Source organism: Ursus americanus, chromosome 15 (assembly GCF_024610735.1).
Source record: "Ursus americanus isolate L20-20 chromosome 15, mUrsAme1.1.p, whole genome shotgun sequence".
Lineage (NCBI taxonomy): Eukaryota > Metazoa > Chordata > Mammalia > Carnivora > Ursidae > Ursus > Ursus americanus.
In genome coordinates this window covers 27752804-27775487 of record NC_142141.1, presented here as the reverse complement: position 1 = coordinate 27775487, position 22684 = coordinate 27752804, and the positions used below count along the sequence as shown (strand labels likewise).

The 22684-nt window shown below is 38.0% G+C and overlaps 1 protein-coding gene across 1 annotated transcript in view; it reads left to right on the top strand.

Annotated features, from left to right (window-relative positions):
* ITGA2 (integrin subunit alpha 2) overlaps positions 1 to 22684 on the top strand; it is a 106262-nt gene that overhangs the window by 13277 nt on the left and 70301 nt on the right. The window contains exon 2 of the mRNA XM_045815357.2: positions 14057 to 14177. Coding sequence (XP_045671313.2) covers positions 14057 to 14177 — 121 coding nt within the window. The remainder of the gene's footprint in view (positions 1 to 14056; positions 14178 to 22684) is intronic.

Genomic DNA, 22684 nt, shown 5'->3' with positions numbered 1-22684 from the left:
TACTGAATTTAAATTTAACACTGAAAACAGTCTTTTAAAGAAAAATTGCATTTTTCTTAATGAAAGCAGGAAAATGTTACGCCACTATAGTCTAAAAGCAGTTGTAAATGTCATCTTATGCTTTTGGGTTTTGTACTATCTTTTTTTTTTTTTTTTAAGCACTATAGCTGTAAGCTAGCCATCACAGAGCTTAAATCTGTATATGATATATGGTCATTTCTAGAGGGTCTATAATTTCCAAGTTTACGTGCTTTGTGTTTTTTTAGGGGCAGGAGAGGGCCTTCTACATTATGTCTGCATTTTTGTCCTTTTAGCATGAAGACAGTGCTATTGAAAATGAATTCCTGTGGCTGCGTATGTGTTCAAATGATCTAATGTGACCTATGACCACTTGTCATTGTCATAAATATGCTAAGTAATGATTAGCTACACTTTAGTGTTTGAAGTCTGTTTTCAAAGTTTAAAGTCAGGATCTGAGTAACCCCATTTCCTGATTGTGCAACTTCCTGAAGGATCCACCAACTGATACTGTTTTCTTGGCTTTCGTGGCAGACTTTGGGTATGCCTCAGCAAAATGCAGCAATGTGTCGTCCTCCTACCCGTTATACACGAGTTCTCAGGAACTTAAATGGAAATTCATTTAGAATTTGCTTTTCATGGTAGAGGTGAAGATGGGATCACAAATTGGTATGACTTTGTAAACGTCACAAAAATCATGCTGTCCTTGGTAACGTATAATGGTGCTAATAGTGAACAAAACAAAACAAACAAAATCAGCTGTCTTTACTAGTGCTCATCGTTTGCTAGGCAGTGGGCTGGGGGTTTTAAATGCATTGTCTGATCACGATGAGGTAGATTTGTGTGTTATATCTATTTCACAGGTGAAAAAGTGGTGGCTTATTTAGGATGAAGAACTTGCCCAAGGTCACAGAGCCAGTCAAACGCTAAGCTCTTAGGCACTATGAGATACTGTTGGTCTTGCCCAGTATGTGGATTTTTCGGTTAAAAAAAATCCGTATACTTCTAGCACTGGCGTACTTCTGCTACCCCATCACCCCCCAAAATAGTTCATCTGCTTTTTAGGGTTCACCTATAGCTAGGTAAAAAAGCACAGTTAAATGTTCTCTAAAATTCTAAATAGAAAATAAAATGTGTCTGTATATTTGTCTGTACATATGTGTATACGTCTATGTACGTATACATATTTACTAATCTACCTTTCATTCATCTATCTGTGTAGCTTCTCAGTAGCCTGCATTCAAGCATCTTCCTTTGAACGAGTCCAGAACTCATATTTATTAACTAAGCTGGTCTTTATTCACTTCCCATTGTATGTTATTGTTAGATATTGGTCTCCCATTATATGTTATTGTTAGATAGCAAGGTGAAACAATCAGCAGTTTGTCAGTTCAGTTGATTATTATTGATCCACAACCATGGGCTGGGCACTCTTCTGAATACTGGGGAATACAGCAGTAAATAAAATAGGCAGGTTCCCTTACTCTTAAGGACAAAGACAGATTTACCATAAAACAAGAGAAGCTTATGTTTTAAGGACCCTCACTCTGCAGGCCCTTCCCAAGTGTTCACACAGCCTGACATGCGAAAGTTGAGGTCACTGTCTCTTTTGTGCCCTCGCATATTTCAACAAAGATGTCAACAGCAAACTGGTTAAGAAATGTCACCAATTCAAAGACTTTCTGGATTAATCCCTGTAAAGAAAACTTGAGGGAACTTAAAATATTATAGTTGTATGATATTGGAAAACAGTCCTAAACATTCTCATGACATTATAAATAGGAGTTATAAAAATGAAAGGAACTTCTCTTAACTATAAATAATAAACATTTTTAAGATTCAACTTACTGTGTCCGCGGACCTGGGTGGTGCAGTTGGTTGAACATCCTACTCTTGGTTTTGGCTCAGTTCGTGATCTTGGAGTTGTGGGATCGAGCCCTGAGTCAGCCTCTGTGCTCAGTGTGGAGTCTGCTTAAGACTCTCTCTCCCTCGCCCCTTCCCACCCACCCTTCAAATAAATAAATAAATAAATAAATAAATAAATAAATAAATAAATCTTTTTCAAAAAAGATTCAACTTACCATGCCAAAAAATATTGAATACTTTTTAGAAAATATGATTTTATACATTGTCAAATGGAGAGGTGATTAAAAGACACAGAGGCCAAAAACTGTAGGAAAGGGGTATTACAGAAGTATGTTAGGCAATCAGTAAAATATATATTGTTTTTTCAGATGTTTCAGCTTTTTTTTTTTTTTTAAAGATTTTATTTATTTATTCAACAGAGATAGAGACAGCCAGCGAGAGAGGGAACACAAGCAGGGGGAGTGGGAGAGGAAGAAGCAGGCTCATAGCGGAGGAGCCTGATGTGGGGCTCGATCCCATAACGCCGGGATCACGCCCTGAGCCGAAGGCAGACGCTTAACCGCTGTGCCACCCAGGCGCCCCCAGATGTTTCAGCTTTTAAAAATATGTAATTTGCAAGGATTGCTTTTCTCATCCTAATTAAGTATTTAATACCTGAATTTTGTTTCATCATTTTGTAATTTTTTTCCTTAAAGAGTCACTCTGCCCCCAATTGTAGAAGTTTCAATTCCAACAAAACTTAGATCTCCCTGTACAGATTCTAATGAGGGAGGCAGACAAATAAAAGAGATAGATGTATAACATGTGAGGTGGTGATTCAAAGCACAGCAGAGTAAGGGGGATAGAGAATGCTGGGCAGGGGGTGGGAAAGGGCAGGTATCACTTTACGTGGGGTTATGTTAGTTATCTATGATTACATAACAAATTACCACACAGGCAATGACTTAAAATTATATACACTTATTATCTTATAATTTCTGTGGGTCAGGAATTTGGGCCTGGATTCACTGGAGTCCTCTGTGTCAGGATATCTCTTAAAACTTCACTCAAAGTGTGGGCCAGGGCTGGGATGTCATCTGAATGCTCAGCTGAGGAAGGATCCACTTCTGCTCACTTTGATTCTTGGCAGAATTGATTTTCTGCAGGGCTGTTGGACTGAAGGTCTCAGTTCGTCTCTGGTTCCCACTGGAGGCTGACCTGAGTTCCTTGCCCTGTGGACCTCTTTGCTTCATCAAAGACAAAGAGAGCATCTGCTAGCAAGACAGAAGTTACAGTCTCATGTAATATAATCACAGAAGTTATCTATCCTAGACTTTGATTCTATGTTTTGAATCTTCAGTTCTATTGGTTTGAAGTCACGGGGAGAGGACACACAAAGGCATGAATAAGAGGAAATGGGGATCATTGGGAGCCCCCTGACCACCACAGGTAGTGAGGAATGACAGCTCTGATGGATTGATGTTTGATGCAAACAGAAGGGCAGCAAAAGTGAAGGTGACACTTTCTGGGAAAAGAATATTCCATGCCAAGGGACAGAGTGGAAAAGGCTGGCGGTCAGAGTGTATTTAAGGAAGAGCCAGAGTCCAGCTGAGTGGGCTATGGGGATAGGGCAGGAGGTGAGATCAGACAGGTAGGGGAGGGAATGATGACATAGCTCTCCAGGAAGAACTCACACAGGAGAATAGTGGAGGGACATTTCAAGGAAGTATACCACAACAAGAGATGCAAATGGGGAGTTTCAAGGGTGTTAGAAGGGTGTATGCAGGCTTGAATGGTAGGGGAAGACCAGAAGCAAAGTTTATAGAGAAGTGGCCTGTGAATAGAGATTTAATAGAGGAAATATTCACTTCAGTTATGCCTGTTGTTTCCATACATTGCCTCAGGATATATGAGGCATATCTTGTTACTGAGTAAGTTACTCAGCAGGCATTGACTTGCTAAATGCACAAAAATGTTATTCTGTGAGAGAGTGAAGGAGAATTTCTCCTTTCACACAGAAGGAATTTAGGAATAAAGTGTGCAAATAGGAAGTGGATTGATGAGTGGGTATTCCCAGTCCTCTTGGCCACTAGGAGACAGCGAGTCTGCCAGATGGCATCTTTATGAAAAAAAGAGAATCTATTGAGTTATCAGGAGGCACTAAGTCACAATAAATGAGTTTAAGGAGAATTTTGAAGATGTTCATTGCCTGCAGGATCAAAAAATGTGAAAGGACCTCAAAATCATCCAACTACATGCCGCAGTAGTCCAAGACTTGATGCAGTTACTTTGTCAGGAAGAAACTTAGATTTTTTTTTCACACAAAATATGAACTTTAGATGATATAAGTGGAGTTAGTATATATCTCTCCTGTATTTATATATGCACATATATGGATTGACAGAATTATCTTTGAAACACAGAATAGTAAATTGAAATTTTCTGATATAAACTGATTTCTCCCTGTCTTAGTCTTCTGGGGCTACGATTAACAAAATATCACAAACTGGGTGGCTTCAACAACAGAAATTTATTTTCTCACAGTTCTGGAGACTGGTCGTTCAAGACCAAGGGGCCCTCAGGGTTGGCTTGTGGTGAGACCTCTCTTTCTGGCTGGTGGACTCCTGCCATCTTGTGTCCTCACATGGTCATACCTCAGTGATCACATGGGGAGAGAACTCTCTGGGAATTTTCCTCTTCTTATAGGGACACCAGTCCTATCAGATTAGGGTCCTACCCTTATGACCTCTTTTAACCTTAATTACCTCCTTAAAGGCCCTAGCTTTAAATATAGTCACATTAGGACTTAGGGTTTCAACAGAGGAATTTGGGGGGATGCAATTCATCCATAACACCCCTGTAGCCTTAATAATATATTAATGGATTTGTCTCTGGCCATGGAAGTAGTGCACATATATCTTTAATATGAACACAGAGTAGTTGTTAAATAAATGATACATGCACACACTGATTTTTTTTTAAAGGTAGACACAAACCATGAGGCAGGAAATTATTACCCAGATGTTAACCGGAGTCTCTCTGCTTCTTAAAATTGAGATAAGACTCCTTCAAATTCCTATTCCACCCTTATAGGAAAATACAATGCTCTCCCAAGAGTTCTCTGAACTCCCGGGAGGTATCCATTTTAATCGTCATTCAACCTCCAACTTCCTGACTGTGGAGTTTTTGTTCTCCATTCTGTCAGGTCTAGTATTTGATTGTGTCCTATGTGCGAGCTAATACTGTTACCGTTTAATTGATGCCGACAGATGACACGAGATTTCTGAGTCAGAGACAAAGGACTTTATTACCACACAACAGCAGCATGCACACGATTATGTTTACATCAGGAACCCTTTAGCTTCTCCATGAAGTCTCATGGGAACTGTGTAAAGGGGTCCAAATGGACGCCTGCACCCACACTAGGTTGCATTACAAGACAGGAACATGCTATTTTACAGCAAGAAGTCAGCAAGCCTATTCTTTGTCTTGGAGTGAGATCTTACCTCATCCATCAAGGCTGCTCACTGTAAACACAATCCTGAGAAATGGCCGACGTAAACAGCAGTCAGGATCTTACATTCTTGGCATACCCATTGTATGAAGTTGAATGGTGCCCCCCCAATATGTCTACATCCTTGCCCCCAAAATCTGTGTATATTACCTTATTTGGATAGAGGGTCTTTGAAGATTGCCTGTGGAGACCGTTGGTAGAAACAGGAATGTTGAAGCTGCTTCTGGTGAAGTTCTCAAGAAGAAAATGAGGAACATGCTATTGGAAACTGGAGGGAAGGTAATCCATGTTATATCATGGCAGAAAATTTGGACTAATTGTGTCCTGCAGTTGTGTGGAAAACAGAGATTTCAAGCAATGAACGTAGATGTTTGGCTGAGGAGATTTCCCATTAAAATGTTGAAGGTGCAACCCGCTTTTTCCTTGCTGAATGTAGTAAAATGCAAGACAAAAGAGATACGTTGAGAAAGAAACTATTCAACAAAACAGAACAGTACTTAATGATATGAGAAACTTTCGGCCTATCCAGATTACAAAAATAAAAGCTAATATTAGGAGACTCATTGTTAAGAAAGTGTTGCTCTGAAGAAAAGGCCAAGGGTGTGGTTGGAAAATTTTGCAGAACAGATTAAGCATGTGATCCATGGATCATCTGAACCATCTCAGCAGAGGCCAGGGGTAGAGATGGAGTTATCCAGGAAAGGTCTGTGGAGAGCACTCTTGTGTAATGGCCTAGATCCCCATGATGTACACAGGAGAACTACAAGCTTTTAGGAATGTTGTTTCAGCAGAAATGCTGCCACCTGGGACTGAAGGGGACAGAGACGCAAAGGCCAGTAGAGCTATTGTGGGCCCCCCAGGGACAGAGCCTTGAGCATCAGAGGATTATTCTCAGGCCTTGAAACCTAATGGAATTTGACCTGCTAAATTAAACTTTCTTGGTACCTGTGACCCTTCTTTCTTTCTAATTTCTCCCTTTGAAATAGAAATGTCTGTCACATACCTGTCACACCACTGTATTTTAGAAGTAGACAACTTGTTTTCAAGGTTCAAAGACCCACAGATGGAGAGAAATTTTGCCCCAGGACAGACCACATCCGGAGTCTCACCTGTCCCTGATTTAGATGAGAGTGTTTCTCCTGGACTCTTAAGCACAGTTTTCCTGGGAACTGTTGTTGTCCCCTACGAGTGTTCTCCTGTGTCTTGGTGACTGCTAGACCTTCCTGCTTTCCCTGAAATGCCTGACTCACTGCCCTGTGCCCCTGCTCCCGCCAATCCTCTGTAGCTTCTGAGGAGGACTAGTTTATATATCTCTATCTATATAATGATTAATTTGGATTTTATTTTTTATTGAGATGTAACTGACATATAACATTATATTACTTTCAGGTGTGCAACATAGTGATTCTGTATATGTATGTATTGTGAAATGATCTCCACAATAAGTCTAGTTAATATCTATCACCACACATAATTACAAAGTTTGTTCTTACGATGAGAACTTTTTTTTTTAATTTGCACTTTTTTAAATTATGAGTGAGGTCAAACATCATTTCACATGCTTAAGGGACATTTTTTTAAAATAATTTTTTATTATATTATGTTAGTCACCATACAGTACATCCCTAGTTTTTGATGTAAAGTTCCATGATTCATTACCTGCATATAACACCCAGTGTACCATGCAGTATGTGCCCTCCTTGAACTTTTAAGATTTACTCTCTCAGCAGCTGTCAAATATACAATACAGTGTTTTTAACTGTACTCACCATGCTGTACATTACATCTCCATGACTTATTTTATCACTGGGAGAGTTCTTATGTTTTTGTTTACTAGTTAACAGAGGTATTTCCCCGGTAAAATGTCAACATACATTTGCAGGAATGGGCCAGAGTGCAATCTGAGCGCCCTAGTTAAAAACACCACACTCTTCCCAAATCTACCTCTTGCATTTGGCCTTGAATTTTTTCTCTTAATGTGAATTTCTTCCCTAATATTTCCCTGGACCTTTTTGCAAATGAAGCCCTTCCTTCAAAAGCCTGCCCCAGCAGCCCTTCAACATATGTAGACATGTTTAAATTTTGCATTGACCACACAAATTAGACCCTCCTTCTGCCATCTTTTACTACAAATATGTGTCATTAATCTCTCACAATGATATTTTGGAAGTCAATAAACTTCCTCTGCCAAACTTTTGTTGTTGAGTATAGAATGATCTGTTTTGTTTCATACATTCATTTCTGCTCTGGTTTTCAAAAGATTTTTTTTTTTCCTATCTGAGCTTCACTACATTTTGAGAACAAAACTGGGTTAACTAATCTAATCCCCAAACATATAGTTCTCTTTTGAATTATCTTGTAACTTACCATTGGGTTCCAGAATAAAGTGGGAGAATGAATTTCACATTTGCTGAAACTAATTCTTAAAATTATTAAGGCTCCCCAAACACTTATTTCAGAGATGAGCAGGAATTCTCAGGGCAGGCGGTTCTCAAAAAAATTTTAAATGAACGGAAGAAAAATGAATTCTGCATTTATCAAGGTGTGCTTATCTATTCTGTTAGACTGTGGGTATTAAAATAGCAACAAGCCAGGTTATAATCAATGAGGGCTGTGGACATAGAGGAAATGAGTTAGACTTCCAGGGGATACAGTGCTTATATTTGTAGTAAATTTTAGTGAGATTCACTAGAATACTTGGACTTCATTACTGTTAACAAATGCACAGGAAAGTCACCTTTGATAAGTACTTTGAGTTTGCTGCACTATTCTTGCATTCACAGGCATTCACATAAGGACAAGGAGGGAAGATTTACACTTTGGGTAGTGATATTGGGCAGGGGAAAGCTCAAGTCACATTGAAACTCACTGCATTTAACATAGAACTGGAAATGTATAAATTAATGAAACAATCTATGACATTCTGTGCCATTTTTTTATCCCATACTCTATCACATCTCTTTTTAAAAATTTTTTTTTAAATTTAAATTCAATTAATTAACATACAATGTATTATTGGTTTCAGAGGTACAGGCCTGTGATTCATCAGTCTTACAAAACACCCAATGCTCATTACATCACGTGCCCTCTTTAATGTCTATTACCCAGTTACCCCATCCTCCCACTCCATTCGCCTCTGGTAACCCTCAGTTTGTTTCCTGTAAATAAGAGTCTCTTATGGTTTGTCTCCCTCTCTGGTTTCATCTTGTTTTATTTTTCCTCTCCTTCCCTATGATCTTCTGGGGTTTTTTTCTTATATTCCACATATCAATGAGATCATATGATAATTGTCTTTCTCCAATTGACTTATTTTGCTTAGCATAATACCCTCTGGTTCCATCCATGTCATTGCAAATGGCAAGATTTCATTTTTTGATGTCTGCATAATATTCCATTGTATATATATACTGCATCTTCTTTATCCATTCATCTGTCAATGGACATCTGGGCTTTTTCCATAGTTTGGCTGTTGTGGACATTGCTGCTATAAACATTGGGGTGCAGGTGCCCCTTTGGATCACTACATTTGTATCTTTGGGGTAAATACCCAGTAGTGCAATTGCTGGGTCGTAGGGTAACTGTTGGTGGGAATGCAATCTGGTGCAGCCACTCTGGAAAACAGAATAGAGGTTCCACAAAAAGTTGAAAATAGAGCTACTCTTTCACATCTCTATACTGCTGAGCACGATGTTCCTTGTGCCTGGAATGACCTTTGCCTTCTTCTTTATGTCATGAATTTCAGATAATCCTCCAAGGTCCAAATCGCCACCTCTTCTGTGAAGCCTTCAAACTTAGATTTACCTTCTTCTCAACTTTTGGTTTAGGGTTCTTTGTAGTTCTCTGAAATTTAATACTTATCCCATTATGATGTAATTATTTGTTTTTTACTCAAATTACCAGAAAGAAGCTCAAAGACAACAGGGATCTTGTCTGTTTTGTTCATTGCTATATCCCCAGGGACTAGAAAATGCCTGGCACAAAGGAGCTAGATAAATATGTTTTGAATGATCCGTTTATTAGTGGGTTCAGACATATGGCCATGGTTGTGGGGGAAGGGATCACAATGAACCTAATATGGTTGTTATTTTCCATACTATCCAGTTAAGTTATGAGAACAGATATAGAAACATATTTCTACACACAGTAGGGACTGTAAAGAAGGAATAGATATTGAATTAGAATATTTACATTAAATTTACATAAGCTAATTAGCTATCATAGGCTAAGTATTAAATGATGACATAAATAGTGAGTTGTAGATATATATTTGAAGAGAAATAAGTATAGTGAGCTGAGATTGTCCAGGTTTATAAAAAGAGGCATGGTCCTGAGGGGAGGATTGAATTAGTAGGAAAGTAGAGATTTAGGATCAATGGAATAAGGAACGTCAAAGGAAAATGACATATTTTGTTAGGAAATGAGCAGACCATTTACAAAGGAAGTTCTGGACAGTAGGGTTAAGAAAATGAGCCAGACCCAGACTCAGAGCTCAGCCACCAAATGTCTGACACTGAACAAGAATGGTATCTAACCTCCTTATTTATACATTGGTAATAATAGCTATATTTTGCTTTTTCACAAGGTTTCATGGGAGATTAAATGAGTCAAAATGATTCTGAAATAGGTAGGTAGACGTAGCATTAAGAAAGAGTATGATACATGTTTATGGTTTAAGTAAGAGGAAAAAATGTTGGAAGAAAATACATCCAAATTCACTGTACTTGCATTAAAATAATATGACTGTGAGTGATCTTTCTTCCCCTAAATTTCTCTATTATATTCCAAAGTATCATTGTAGAGCATATATTAATTAAAAATTCATCATTCAACAAGTGAACTATACTAGGTGCTGAGAAAATAAGAGTAAATAAAAGAAATAAAATCTGAGCTCACAAGGAGTTTAGGTCTTATTAGGCAGAGACAGACACAAAATAATGCAGATACGTAAGATAATTTCAGGTTATTAGGGCTGTGATAGTGGTATATTGATGGAATAGAATGTTGCTGCTTGATAGAGAGTCAGGGGAAGTCTCTATGAGGAGAGCAGAGACCAAAATAATGAATGGATGCCAAGACATAGATGCTGAACGGGGAAGAAAGTGTTGTAGGCAGTGGGTCAAGCAGCTGCTAAGGCCATAAGCAGAATGAACTGCTTGTGTTCAAAGAACAGAAGGAAAGCCAGTGTGGCTGGAACATAGTGAGGAAGGAGGGTGGTGAAAGTGAAGTCACCAGATACACAAGGTCACATCATGAATGACCTTCGAAATCATGGTAAGAAAATTGGGTTTTATTCTCAGTGTACTCATAAGACATTGAGATATTTTTATGACAAAGGAGGCAAGAACACACAATAGGAAAAAGACAGTCTCTTCAACAAATGGTGTTGGAAAAACTGAACAGCTACAGGCACAAGAAGGAAACTGGACCGTTTTCTAACACCATACACAAAAATAAATCCAAAATGGATTAAAGACCTAAATGTGAGACCTGAAACAGTAAAATTCCTAGATAAAAACATAGGCAACAATTTTTTTGACATCACTTTAGAAATATTTTTCCAGATATGTCTCCTCTGGGAAAGGAAATAAAAGCAAAATTAAACTATTGGGATTACACCAAAATAAAATGCTTCTGCATAGTGAAAGAAACCATCAACAAAACAAAAAGACAGCCCACTGAATGGGAGAAGATATCTGTAAGTAATATATCCAATAAGGGATTAATATCCAAAATATGCAAAGAACTTATAAAACTCCACACCAAAAAAAAAAATCCAATTAAAAATGGGCAGAAAACATAAACAGACATTTCTCTAAAGATGACATCCGGATGGCCAAAAAACACATGAAAAGGTGCTCAACATCACTAATCATGAAGGAAATGCAAATCAAAACCACAATGAGATACCACCTCACACCTGTCAGAATGGCTAAAATCAAAAACACAAGAAACAACAAGGGTTGACAAAGATGTGGAGAAAAAGGAACCTTTGTGCACTGTTGTGGGAATGTAATTTTGTGCAGCCACTGTGGAAAACAGTATGGAGATTCTTCAAAAAATTAAAAATAAAGTTACAATTGATCCAGTAATGCCACTACTGATATTTACCCAAAGAGTACAAAAACACATATTGGAAAAGATACATGTACCCCAATGTTTATTGCAGCATTATTTACAATAGCCAAGATGTGGAAGCAATCCAAGTGTCCATCAATAGATGAATGGATAAAGAATACGTGGTATGTGTATATATGTATGTACATATAGATACACATTTATGTATACACACATTTATATTTATATATACATTTATATGTATATATGTGTGTGTGTATATATATATATACACACACACACACTACTGTGGAATATTATTCAGACATAAAAAAAGAATGAAATCTTGCCATTTGCAACAACATGGATGGACCCAGAAGATATAATGCTAAGTGAAAAAATCAGTCTGAGAAAGACAAATATCATATGATTTTGCTTATATGTGAAATTTAAGTAACAAAACAAATGAACAAAGAAAAAAAGAGACAAACAGAAAAACAGACTCTTAAACACAGAGAACAAACTGGTAGTTGCCAAAGGGGAGGTGGGCAAAGTGGGCAAGGGGTTGGGTGAAATAGATACAAAGGACTGAGAGCACACTTATGGGGATCAGCACTGAGTAATGTATAGAATTGTTAAATTATATTGTGTGCCTTAAAGAAATAGAACACTGTGTTAATTATACTTGAGAAAAAATAATAAATAAATAAAAGACACTGGGATATTTTTAGCAAAGAAATGAAATGATCTAATTTATATTTTTGAATAATATTTTTATACATGTGTCTATACATGTATGTATGTATATACATACATATATATAATATGTGTATATTTACATATTAATATAATATAAAATATATTTGCATACAATATATATAAATTGAAATTTAACTGCTAGATAAAATGAATTACAATGTGATTTTGTGTCATTACATGATCGCTGAGGTCTAATTAATAGGTCTAATTAATTAAAATGTCATTACAGTCATATGTGGCCTTTCCATCATTCTCTATTAGAAAAGTAGGAGCATTTGACATCATCTCCCCAAGCTTTTACTAGTATGTTAGATAATTGGTAACACAATTAAATAGCATTTATTGAGTTCTGCACAGTGGGGTGAAGTTAAACTGTTGATTGAAAACACCAGTATTCTGAATGTCAATTCTGGTTCCATGATTAATTTGCTACATTATTTTCTTCTGCATTTTATTTCCTGAAAAATAAGAAGGAGCAATGGTACATGTGGAGATGTTAAGGAGAAAATTTGCAAATGTAGAGCTATGTAGATTTTGTCATGGAGTATTCCAAAATTACTATTTGTCCTCTTCCTGGCTGACCACATTTCTAAGAAATAATGAGCTGAGTTCTCTTGAATGAACAGATCCATGGTGGAATGACTTTGCCACATAGAGAAGCACGTTAACTACTTCAAGTCCCTAAGGCTTTATCACTGACTTCGTAATTCCCTGGGCGCCCTGCGCAGAATCAGCTCCCAGACTTACGCAGGCGCCATGGAGGAGGCCCTTGTCCTCCAGCCTCTCCGTGCCTGAAACAATAGATCGATGAAATACTCTGTACTTTCACTGGTGTCCAGAAAGTGGGATATTCCTTCATGAAAACACTTGTTAATAGAACTTGGATGTCAGTTTTAAGGAACCCACTTTGCCTTCAGTGTCTGCAAAAAGAAAGACTGATCTCTAACAGCATGAAGTGCACTTCCTCCCCACAGACGGCATTTATATCCACACAGCTTTCTCCAGAATAAAGGACAGATAGCCATCAGTCTTACTCTTTCCCCTATTCCCCTTTCCATCACAAAAAAAGGTTTTTCAAAAAAGTCTATCAGGGCCTTATCCTAGCCAAGTCTTTGTTGTTTTCGAAACTGATTATCGTTTCTTGAGCATTCAGAAAGAAGCATCAAAAACCAAAACCACTTTTATCTGTTCTCAGTGGAATAAGAGTGATAGGACACCATCCCCTACATGTTCATTCTCAAAAATGATCTCTTCTGAAAGAAAATGATGTCGTTTTCAAGGAGCTGTGATTTTTCTTCCTCCTTTGATGTAGTCAGCAGTGCTTTTCCAACAGATATTTCATATAGAGTCCATGTCAAAATCTTCAAGGGAATTTAGGAGAAAAAGGAGCTGGCCTTCACCTTCTGCCCTTGGGCAGCTTGGAGCCTTATTGTGTTAAGAAGGGCAAACAGAATTGAAGTTACTTAAGAGTCCCTAGGGGTAAGATGTGGTTTAAGAATTCGAGCTATTGAATCAGGCAGCCCTGTGTTCATATCCTGCCCATACCCTTATCCCTTTCCACCTGTGAGACATACTTATCTCCAGGAACCTAGAAATCTCTCCAAAATAAGTGTAATATTAAAAATGATCTCCTAGGGATGCTATGAGGATGAATGAGGTAATAAACCGTACATATAAAGTATTTTAGCATGGTACCAGAGACACCAAAGAAGTACTTAAAAAGCAGTAGCTATTATTTCTTGGTAAACACTAATAGGGAGAATAATTATTATATAAAACAAGTTTTTTTAAGTGGCCTTTGAGAATTATATTACAAACTTATATTCACAAATTGTAAATATGGACTGTTTTCGTTTTTCTTAACAGGCCTTTTAAATTGTTGTATGGCATACAATGTCGGTCTCCTAGAAGCAAAGATATTTTCCGGCCCTTCCAGTGAGCAGTTTGGCTATGCAGTGCAGCAGTTTATAAATCCAAAAGGCAACTGGTAAGAATATTCTTTTTATGATTTCAATAAAAATACTAAATAAATTTAATATTTGACTCTCATAGCTTTTTCAAATGGGTCCATGAATGTATTATTAATAAATAGCCCTCAAATATCCTTAAATGAAGGATCTATCCTTGAGAGTTGATAACTTTCAGATTGATAATAAATGAGAGGGTGTAATGGTACTTTTTAAAAACCTGGATAGAAAACTTTCCCTAAATATTCCATAGTAAATTCATAGTAGCAGTTTTGACCATTTAATTAATAGATGGAAGGAGGGAAGGAGAAGAAGGGGATATATAGGGGGGGGATGGATAAATGGATAGCTGGATAGATAGATAGATGGATAGAGTTGTCTTCGTATCTAATTCTGTAAACTGGTATCCACCCTTGAGCTTTGTAAATGGTCAGCTAACTAATGCTGCCTCTTGGCCATTTCTAGATGACAGAATTTTTCCCTAAATTTTTTTCCTTCAGCAAGGCTTTGTCTGCTGGCTTCATTCTAAATCCACCTTCCCTCCTCTGTGTGGCACAGGACCCTCACAAGCCTTTGTGCAAAATTCACGAAGTTACCTTTCTCTAGTGCATTTGCATCATTTGATTTTGCATGGAAGTGCCCCCAGCTATTTAATACTGTTTAATGGTTACATTTAAACCATGGTTACATTTATATACACTACCTTCATGGGTGGAAATATATACCCTCATTGCTGGCTTAAGTTTCCCATAAAAAATAATGAAAATCAATGCAGGGGAATTCAGATGATTCTGGAAGTTGTCTTTAGGTAGAACTGTAGCTCCTCTCTTGCCAGTCTTGATGTCCACTGGTCACAAGAGTCCTGCCATTAGAACCTTAACTCCCTGTCGCCGCAGAAGGTTCCACACTTACGCTGGAGCTTCAAATCTGGATCTTTTAGAGTTCCTTCCACTGATTGAATGGGCTATTGTTGGCTTATCAAGTAAGAGCTATAATTAATACTCTTTTTTCTGTGAGAACTTTATGTTTGATGCCCCAAAAAAAGACACATTTAAAATCCAAATTATTCACATTTTGGAGCATGCCTATCTGTGTGATAAACAAAATGAAATTATCACCGAAGAGGGTATTGTGTCTCAGAAGGCATCTTGAAGGAGGTGAATCATGAGGTGGGTCTTAAGGGGAGGAGATGAATAGTCAGGAGAAAAGCATTAACTAGTATGAGGAGACTTGGAAGGTAAGGTATGTTGTGGTTTGTCAGTTGGCCAGAGGATAAGAATGGTCTGGTTGAAGACCCAAAGAGTAAAAATTATTGACATCATTAAGGATATGAGAGGGCATCTCTAACAATTAGCTTATTATGCTTTGATAACTGTAAACTGTAGTCAAAAGGCTAGAAAGATGCTATGGTTGGTATAGTTTGACCTTGAAATCTAGCAGATGAGGTTGCTGATGGCCCACAATTTTATACGTGCAGCCCGGATTCTTTCCTGAACTGTAGACACCCATAACCATTACTACGTTAATGCCTACTAAACATACCCAGTTTATCATATCTGATTTTCTACACCAGCTGATGAGACCAAAAATCCTGGACTCCTCTCTTTCTGTCACCTCCTCCATATCTCATCCATTAGCCAGTCCTGTTGACGCCACCACCAAAATACATATGATAACAGACTGTTGGTTTCCCCCGTCTTCCCTGCAGCCCCTGCTCAAAGCCAACACGAGCCCTTGTGGCTACTGCTACAACCACTTCTCAACCCGCCTCCTGCTTCCCTTCTTACCCTCAGGTCAGCCTTGTGAACTCATAATACGTGATTCAAATAATGCCACTGCCTCGACTAAAACCTTCCGTGGCTTCCTACTGCAATTAAAAATACATTAAAATTCCTTAAAGGATCTTCCATGATCTGGTCTCAGTCGGCCTGTCCCATCTCATGATTTATTGCCTCACCTTGTGCTCCGTGAATTGTGTCTTCCGTCTGTCCCTTGAACATACTAAGCTCATTACTACGTCAAAGCTTCTGCACATGCTTTTCTCCCCAGGATCTTCACTTGGCTGCTCGGTTCCCATTTTTCAGTCTCAGCTCAAGTGTCTCCTCCTCATAGAAACCTTTCAGAGCATGTCTTCCTAAACGAACACTCAGCACACCTCCCAGCCACTCTCCTGCCTTCCACGCAGGTTTTCTCTATAGTCGTTATTAGTATCTGAAATCGCCTTTATTTGTTTATATCTCATTGTCTGTCTTCTGCCCTGTCTCTGAAAAGAGGCATGTTGTTTTTTTCAACGGCATGTACTCAGAACACAGAGTGTTATCTGGCACCAAGTAGGGGATCAGTGATTATTTGAGGAATGACTGAATGAAAGTCCTGTTTCCAAGTGATTCACCTGACGTCCTCTACAGAGTGAACTGCAGTAGTGTGACTTAAGTATGAGCTGAATAAGACCTTTGGAGGGACTCTGATGGTGCGCTTCATAAGTATGGCCTTGCTGAGGACAATGTGCCATCAAGCTTAAGGTGGTTCTTTTTAAGTGACAAGCTAAAGGTTGTTTTTCTGGGACAAGGTTAATCTGAGAGAAAGAGCCACCATTAGTAGGAGATGCTATTAGAGAAGATAAGCCTAGCCAGGACTGGAAGGCAACTCAACTACTAGCCACACGGCAGTAGGAGGTTGGATGTTGAGCAAGACCAACAGGGACAAAATGTTGACAGGAATCTAGCAGGCAGAGTCCTGGGAAAGTAAGAGGCAGCCATACATCCTTTCTCCCTCCATGATTCTCTCTGAGCATGTAAAACATTATTAAAAGATGACTGTATTAGCAAATTATGATGAGATTCTGGTGCTGATCAGGTTATGTCCAGACCAAGGACCGCAGACATTCCTAAGTCCTACCGTGGCCTTCTCATGACATTCCTGAAAGACGTATAAGCACAGAACAATGACTACTGGGGAACAAGCACAGCTCTATTACCGGCTGGGCTAGTGCTTTTAAAGCTCCAGTGTAGAGATTTCTGGTAAGGTGTAATGTTAGCCTTACTTCCCTCAAGCCTGTCTATAACACCAGCTGGTAAGAGTGTACCCAGAACACAAGAAGAGGAGAAGGGAGAGTACCTGTCTTACCTGAGAGGCTAAATCCTGTGGCAGTGCAAAGCTGGAAGGAAAGAGAACCAAAGCTGGCCTGGTGTGCCAGTCTGTCCTTTCACTGTGCTGACCTTGTTAAAGCAAAGAAGCAGAAGAGGCCGCGTCAGGGACATGATCTGCTAATCCCCCACCGGCTGGATCCTGTGTGAGGTGCAAAGCAGAAAACATCAACCTTACCCTTTAAGGAGTGTGGAGTAGAGTCAAAGCGGATGATTGATATGCAGAGCTAGCAGCCATGAGTAATACCAGAGATATAATATAGATATATTATAGATATTATAGATATATTGATATATTATAAAGATATATAATAAAGGCCAACCCCATGTGGTTAATAGTGTTGGTGTTCTTTCAGTGATAGTATTATCTTACTATTAAAAGTTCGTTCTCTCCTCCCAAGGTGTGGGACACTCGAGGGACAAGATTTGCTCCTGGTCCCTCTCTCAGTACCCTGGGCCTGCCAACATGCTTTGCCGTGGAGGACAAGGCTGTGGCAGGATCCAGCGGATGGCATGTCCCACTGCAGGGCTGGAGTGGGCCACAGCGAGGACAGGCAGCCCTCACAGCTCTCAGGCTCAAGGAAAATAATATGAAACTTGGAATCCAGAATTGCCTATTTGTTTTGACAATTGGCACTGTGCCCTTCTCCACTCCTAATTTATGACAACTGCACAGACATTATGGAAGTAGCAGATGTGGGAAGGACTGTTTAAACATTAACTTTCCTCCTGATACTAATCAAGTTAACTTTGGGCACAGAAAGTGGGATTACTGTGAATTCCTTTAATAACTGTGAGTCTTTTTCTCTTGGACTTATATAACACACACACACACACACACACACACACCCTTTTATTTTTTTTGTTTTTACTCTCTTACTGCTTGTTTTGAAGCTGCTGTTTGGATAGTTTTTCCTCTGCTTTCTTTGACTTTCTTTATGGTCAGTATTGTTGAGCCCCAACTCTATCTCTCAGCCCTTTCCTTCCTTCTGACATCTCACTTAGGGCTCTGAGTTTTCTTAAACCACACTCCTTATTTTTCAAGTACAACTTCAACTGTCCCATAGATCCCTTGTTTCTAAGAATTTATAGGCATAGTTTACATTGGGATGCACAAGATTTTAACAAAATGATCTGGATGCTTTTGCTTATTTTATTTATTATACTTTTATTACACTGTGGACTTTCATTCTAGAAATAGTGGTGATGTGGCTTTGAGAATTCTAAAGGTTTTTTTTTTAACAGTCTCAGACAAGCTGCATGATTTTAAATGCAAGATTACCTCCCAAGCAGAGCCGCAGAGCACCCCTCTCTCTAAGTAAAGCTGTGGTCTGCTCCCCCTTCAATGTCACTCCTAGGCCCCCATTGTACACACAGGATGTTCAAATGTAGATGATGCAATTCTTATCAGAAGCAATTATACAAAGGATTGAGATATGTTTAAAGTCATTTCCTGGAAGCTTGTGGTGATATGTACTGTCTCTGTTTGTCTAATCCAAAGGCCTGCCGCATGAACAGGCTGAGCTCATTATATGACTCAAAAACCTTAGAACAGTCACTTGTGTAACAAAAACTGTCTGGCAACAAGGGGTATTTCCAGCGGGAGAGATGTAATTTCTTGTCAGCAAGGACTAGTGCATACTTGTTCCTTAAGAAAAGAAGAGAAATATAATGAACATGTTATGGCCAATAAAAAATTCCATTCATATATGAGCTGATATTATAGTTCTAACTTTTTAACTAAGAAAAATAGGAATAAAGCTCTATGTGTGTTATAAATATAACAGCTTGTCTATAGGAGATATGGAAGAGAATTTTAGATGAATAAGAAACATTCATTCTATGACATATATCAAAGAGTATGCCACATGTAGGTTGGTAATAACAGTACTTGGTATTTACTGATATTTGCAATATTTAAAAGTACTGAGTACTCTTTCTTTGCCAAACACATAATACCCACAATGGCTCTATTATTACTCCTTTTACAAATGAGGGTACTGGGACTTAGAAATGTTAAGTAGTTTGCCTAAGATTACAGAGCTAAGAAGTAATGTGCATTTGGTAGATTAATGCAAAACAGAGATAAGATGTTTCAAGTGTACATATTTTTTAAGTATCCAAGGAAGAGAGTGGCAGAAGGTAATTGGCATTTATAAAAAATATTTAATTCTATTGTCATATAAACTTTATAAACTAAGATCAACTTCATTCAGTATTTTGGATTAAAATTTCTGTTACAAAACAGCATTGCCTGGACAGAGATGGCAGTTACCATCTGTCTTTTCATTCTCTCATAGACAGTGATTTGTCATGTAAGTTAGGAGCCGGAGCACAAGGGTTTTACCCTCAGCTTCCCCAGACCTAGCTGGGTGACTTTGAAAAAGTCACATAACCTCTCTGGAGCACAAAGAGAGGGCCATCCCTACCAAACTGGAATGTTTTGAGCACCTTGTGAGAGAATAAAAGTAAAGCACTTCACTGGTGAAATCCAAATAAAATCTGTAGTTTAGTTTAAAAAAGGAAAAAAAAGTAAAGCACTTCAAACACTAAACCACTCTAGGAAAAATAACCAAAGAGTACAGTCTTCTGTACTTGGAAAACTGTAAAACACTAATGAAAGAAATTGATGACTCAAAGAAATGGAAAGATATTCCATGCGCATGGAGTAGAAGAACAAATATTGTTAAAATGTCTATACTACCCAAAGAAATCTACACATTTAGTACAATCCCTATCAAAATACCAACAGCATTATTTGAGCTAGAACACACAACCCCAAAATTTGTGTGGAACCCCAAAAGGCCCTGAATTGCCAAAGCAATCTTGAAAAAGAAAAGCAAAGCTAGAGGCATCACAATTCTAGACTTCTAGTTATATTACAATGCTATAGTAATCAACGGTATAGTAATGGCACAAAAATAGACACACAGACCAATGGAACAGAATAGAACACCAGAAATAAGCCCACAACTATACAGTCAGTTAATCGTCAGTAAAACAGGAAAAAGACAGTCTCTTCAACAAATGATGTTGGGAAAACTGGACAACTACGTACAAAAGAGAGAAGCTTTCTTACGTCATACACAAAAATAAATTCAAAATGAATTAAAGACCTAGATGTGAGGCAGGAAACCATCAAAATCCTAGAAGAGGACACAGGCAGTAACCTCTCTGACATCAGCCATAGCATTTTTTTCTTGATATGTCTCCTGAGGCAAGGGAAACAAAAGCAAAAAATAAATTATTGGGACTACATCAAAATAAAAAGCTTCTGCATAGTGAAGGAAACAATCAAAAGAACTAAAAGGCAACCTAGTGAATGGGGAAAGACATTTGCAAATGATGTATCTGATAAAGGATTAATGTGCCCAAAATATATAAAGAACTTATGAGACTCGGGACACCCAGTGGCTCAGTCAGTTAAGCATCTGACTCTTGATTTCAGCTCAGGTCTTGATCTCAGGGTCATGAGCCTACAAAAAAAAAAAAAAAAAAAGAACATATGGAATTCAACACCCAAAAAATAATCCAATTTTAAAAAGGGCAAAGACATAAACAGACATTTCTCCAAAGAAGGCCTCTAGATGGCCAACAGACACATGAAAAGATGTTCATCATCACTTATCATCAGAGAAATGAAAATCAAAACTATTATGAGATATCACCTCACACCTGTACAAATAGCTAAAATCAACAACACAAGAAACAACAGATGTTGGCAAGGATGAGGAGAAAGGGGAACCCTCTCGCACTGTTGGTGGGAATGCAAACTGGTGCAGCCACTGTGGAAACCAGTATGGAGGTTCCTTAAAACGTTAAATATAGAACTACCCTATGATCCAGTAATTGCACTACTGGGAATTTACTCAAAGAATAAAAAAAAAAAACACGAATTCAAAGGGATACATGCACCCCTGTGTTTATAGCAGCATAATCTACAATAACCAAGATATGGAAGTAGCCCAAGTGTCCATCTGTTGATGAATCGGTAAAGAAAATGTGTGTGTGTGTATATATACATATATATATATACATACACACACACACATATATATGCATATATCTCGGAATATTATTCAGCCATAAAAATGAATGAAATCTTACCATTTGTAACAACATGGATGAATGTAGAGAATATAATGCTAATTGAAATAACTCAGAGAAAGACAAATACTATATGATTTCACTATTCTGTGGAATTTAAGAAACAAAACAAATAAGCAAAGGGAAAAAAGAGAAAAAAATCAAGAAACAGACTCTTAATTATAGAGAACAAACTGATGGTTACCAGAAGGGATGTGGGGGGTGGGAGGATGGGTGAAATAGGTGATGGGAACTAAGGAGGGCACTTGTGATGAGCACAGGGTGATGTTTGGAAGTGTTGAATCACTATATTGTACACCAGAAGCTAATATTACACTGCATGCTAATGGGAATTAAAATAAAAATAAAAAAAGAAACAGAAATAGACTATATCCACTGTTTTTTAAAAAAAGAAATATATCCACCATTTAAAAAAAAAAACCACGAAGTCACTATGCATATGTGAAAGACTCTCCTTAGCACTGTGTAAAAATACATAGGAAGAAAATCAGGATTTTTAATAACAAGTTCCTCCCTACCTCTCTCCACCGCCTGTTTCTCAGCCATTTCTCATCTGTCATCAATTAGCTTCCATGAATATTGGATTAGCTTCAGTCCATTTCTTCTTCTTCTTGGCCAAGAATGCTATTCTGATCCCTTTTCCAAAATAATCATGTCTTTGTCTTTCATTATGGCCTTTAAATATTAGCCAATATCATCCTTTATGTCTTTTTCCAAAGATAAAATTCTCTTGCCATTAGGTTATCCTGGCAGTGCCATTTAACATGCTTACTTTGTTTATTCTCAGAGTTCGCTTTCATTTTAAACCCATGGCATATATATTCCATTTTGTTCTTTCATTACATTTTATTTTCACTAACTTGTAACTTAGTCCAATTTTTGATTCTGGAAAGGCATTAGAAGTCTGACTCTAATAGTCTTATACTTTTAAGCTTCAAAACTTAATATTTTTATAAATAATTATTATGTTATTGCCATATAACTAAACCATCACTCAACACTGTGAATACAGATGTGCACAATGGCATGTCTCCTAGCAACAAAGGCCTTCTCTAGGCAGCCAGTAGGGGCAGAAGAGTGAACCAAGTACCTTTCAGAACCCCATGGACCACCCTGGTGTTGATTGTTCATTTCTTTTCCACTAAGTTTAAATAAAATTTGTAGCTAAATTTTTTCCATGGTTTCTGTTATTTATCATAAGTAAAAATCTGTAGTAGAAAAGGCGCTTTAAATATCCCCTGCTCTGACTTCTTTCTCCCTTCCCCCACTCTGGA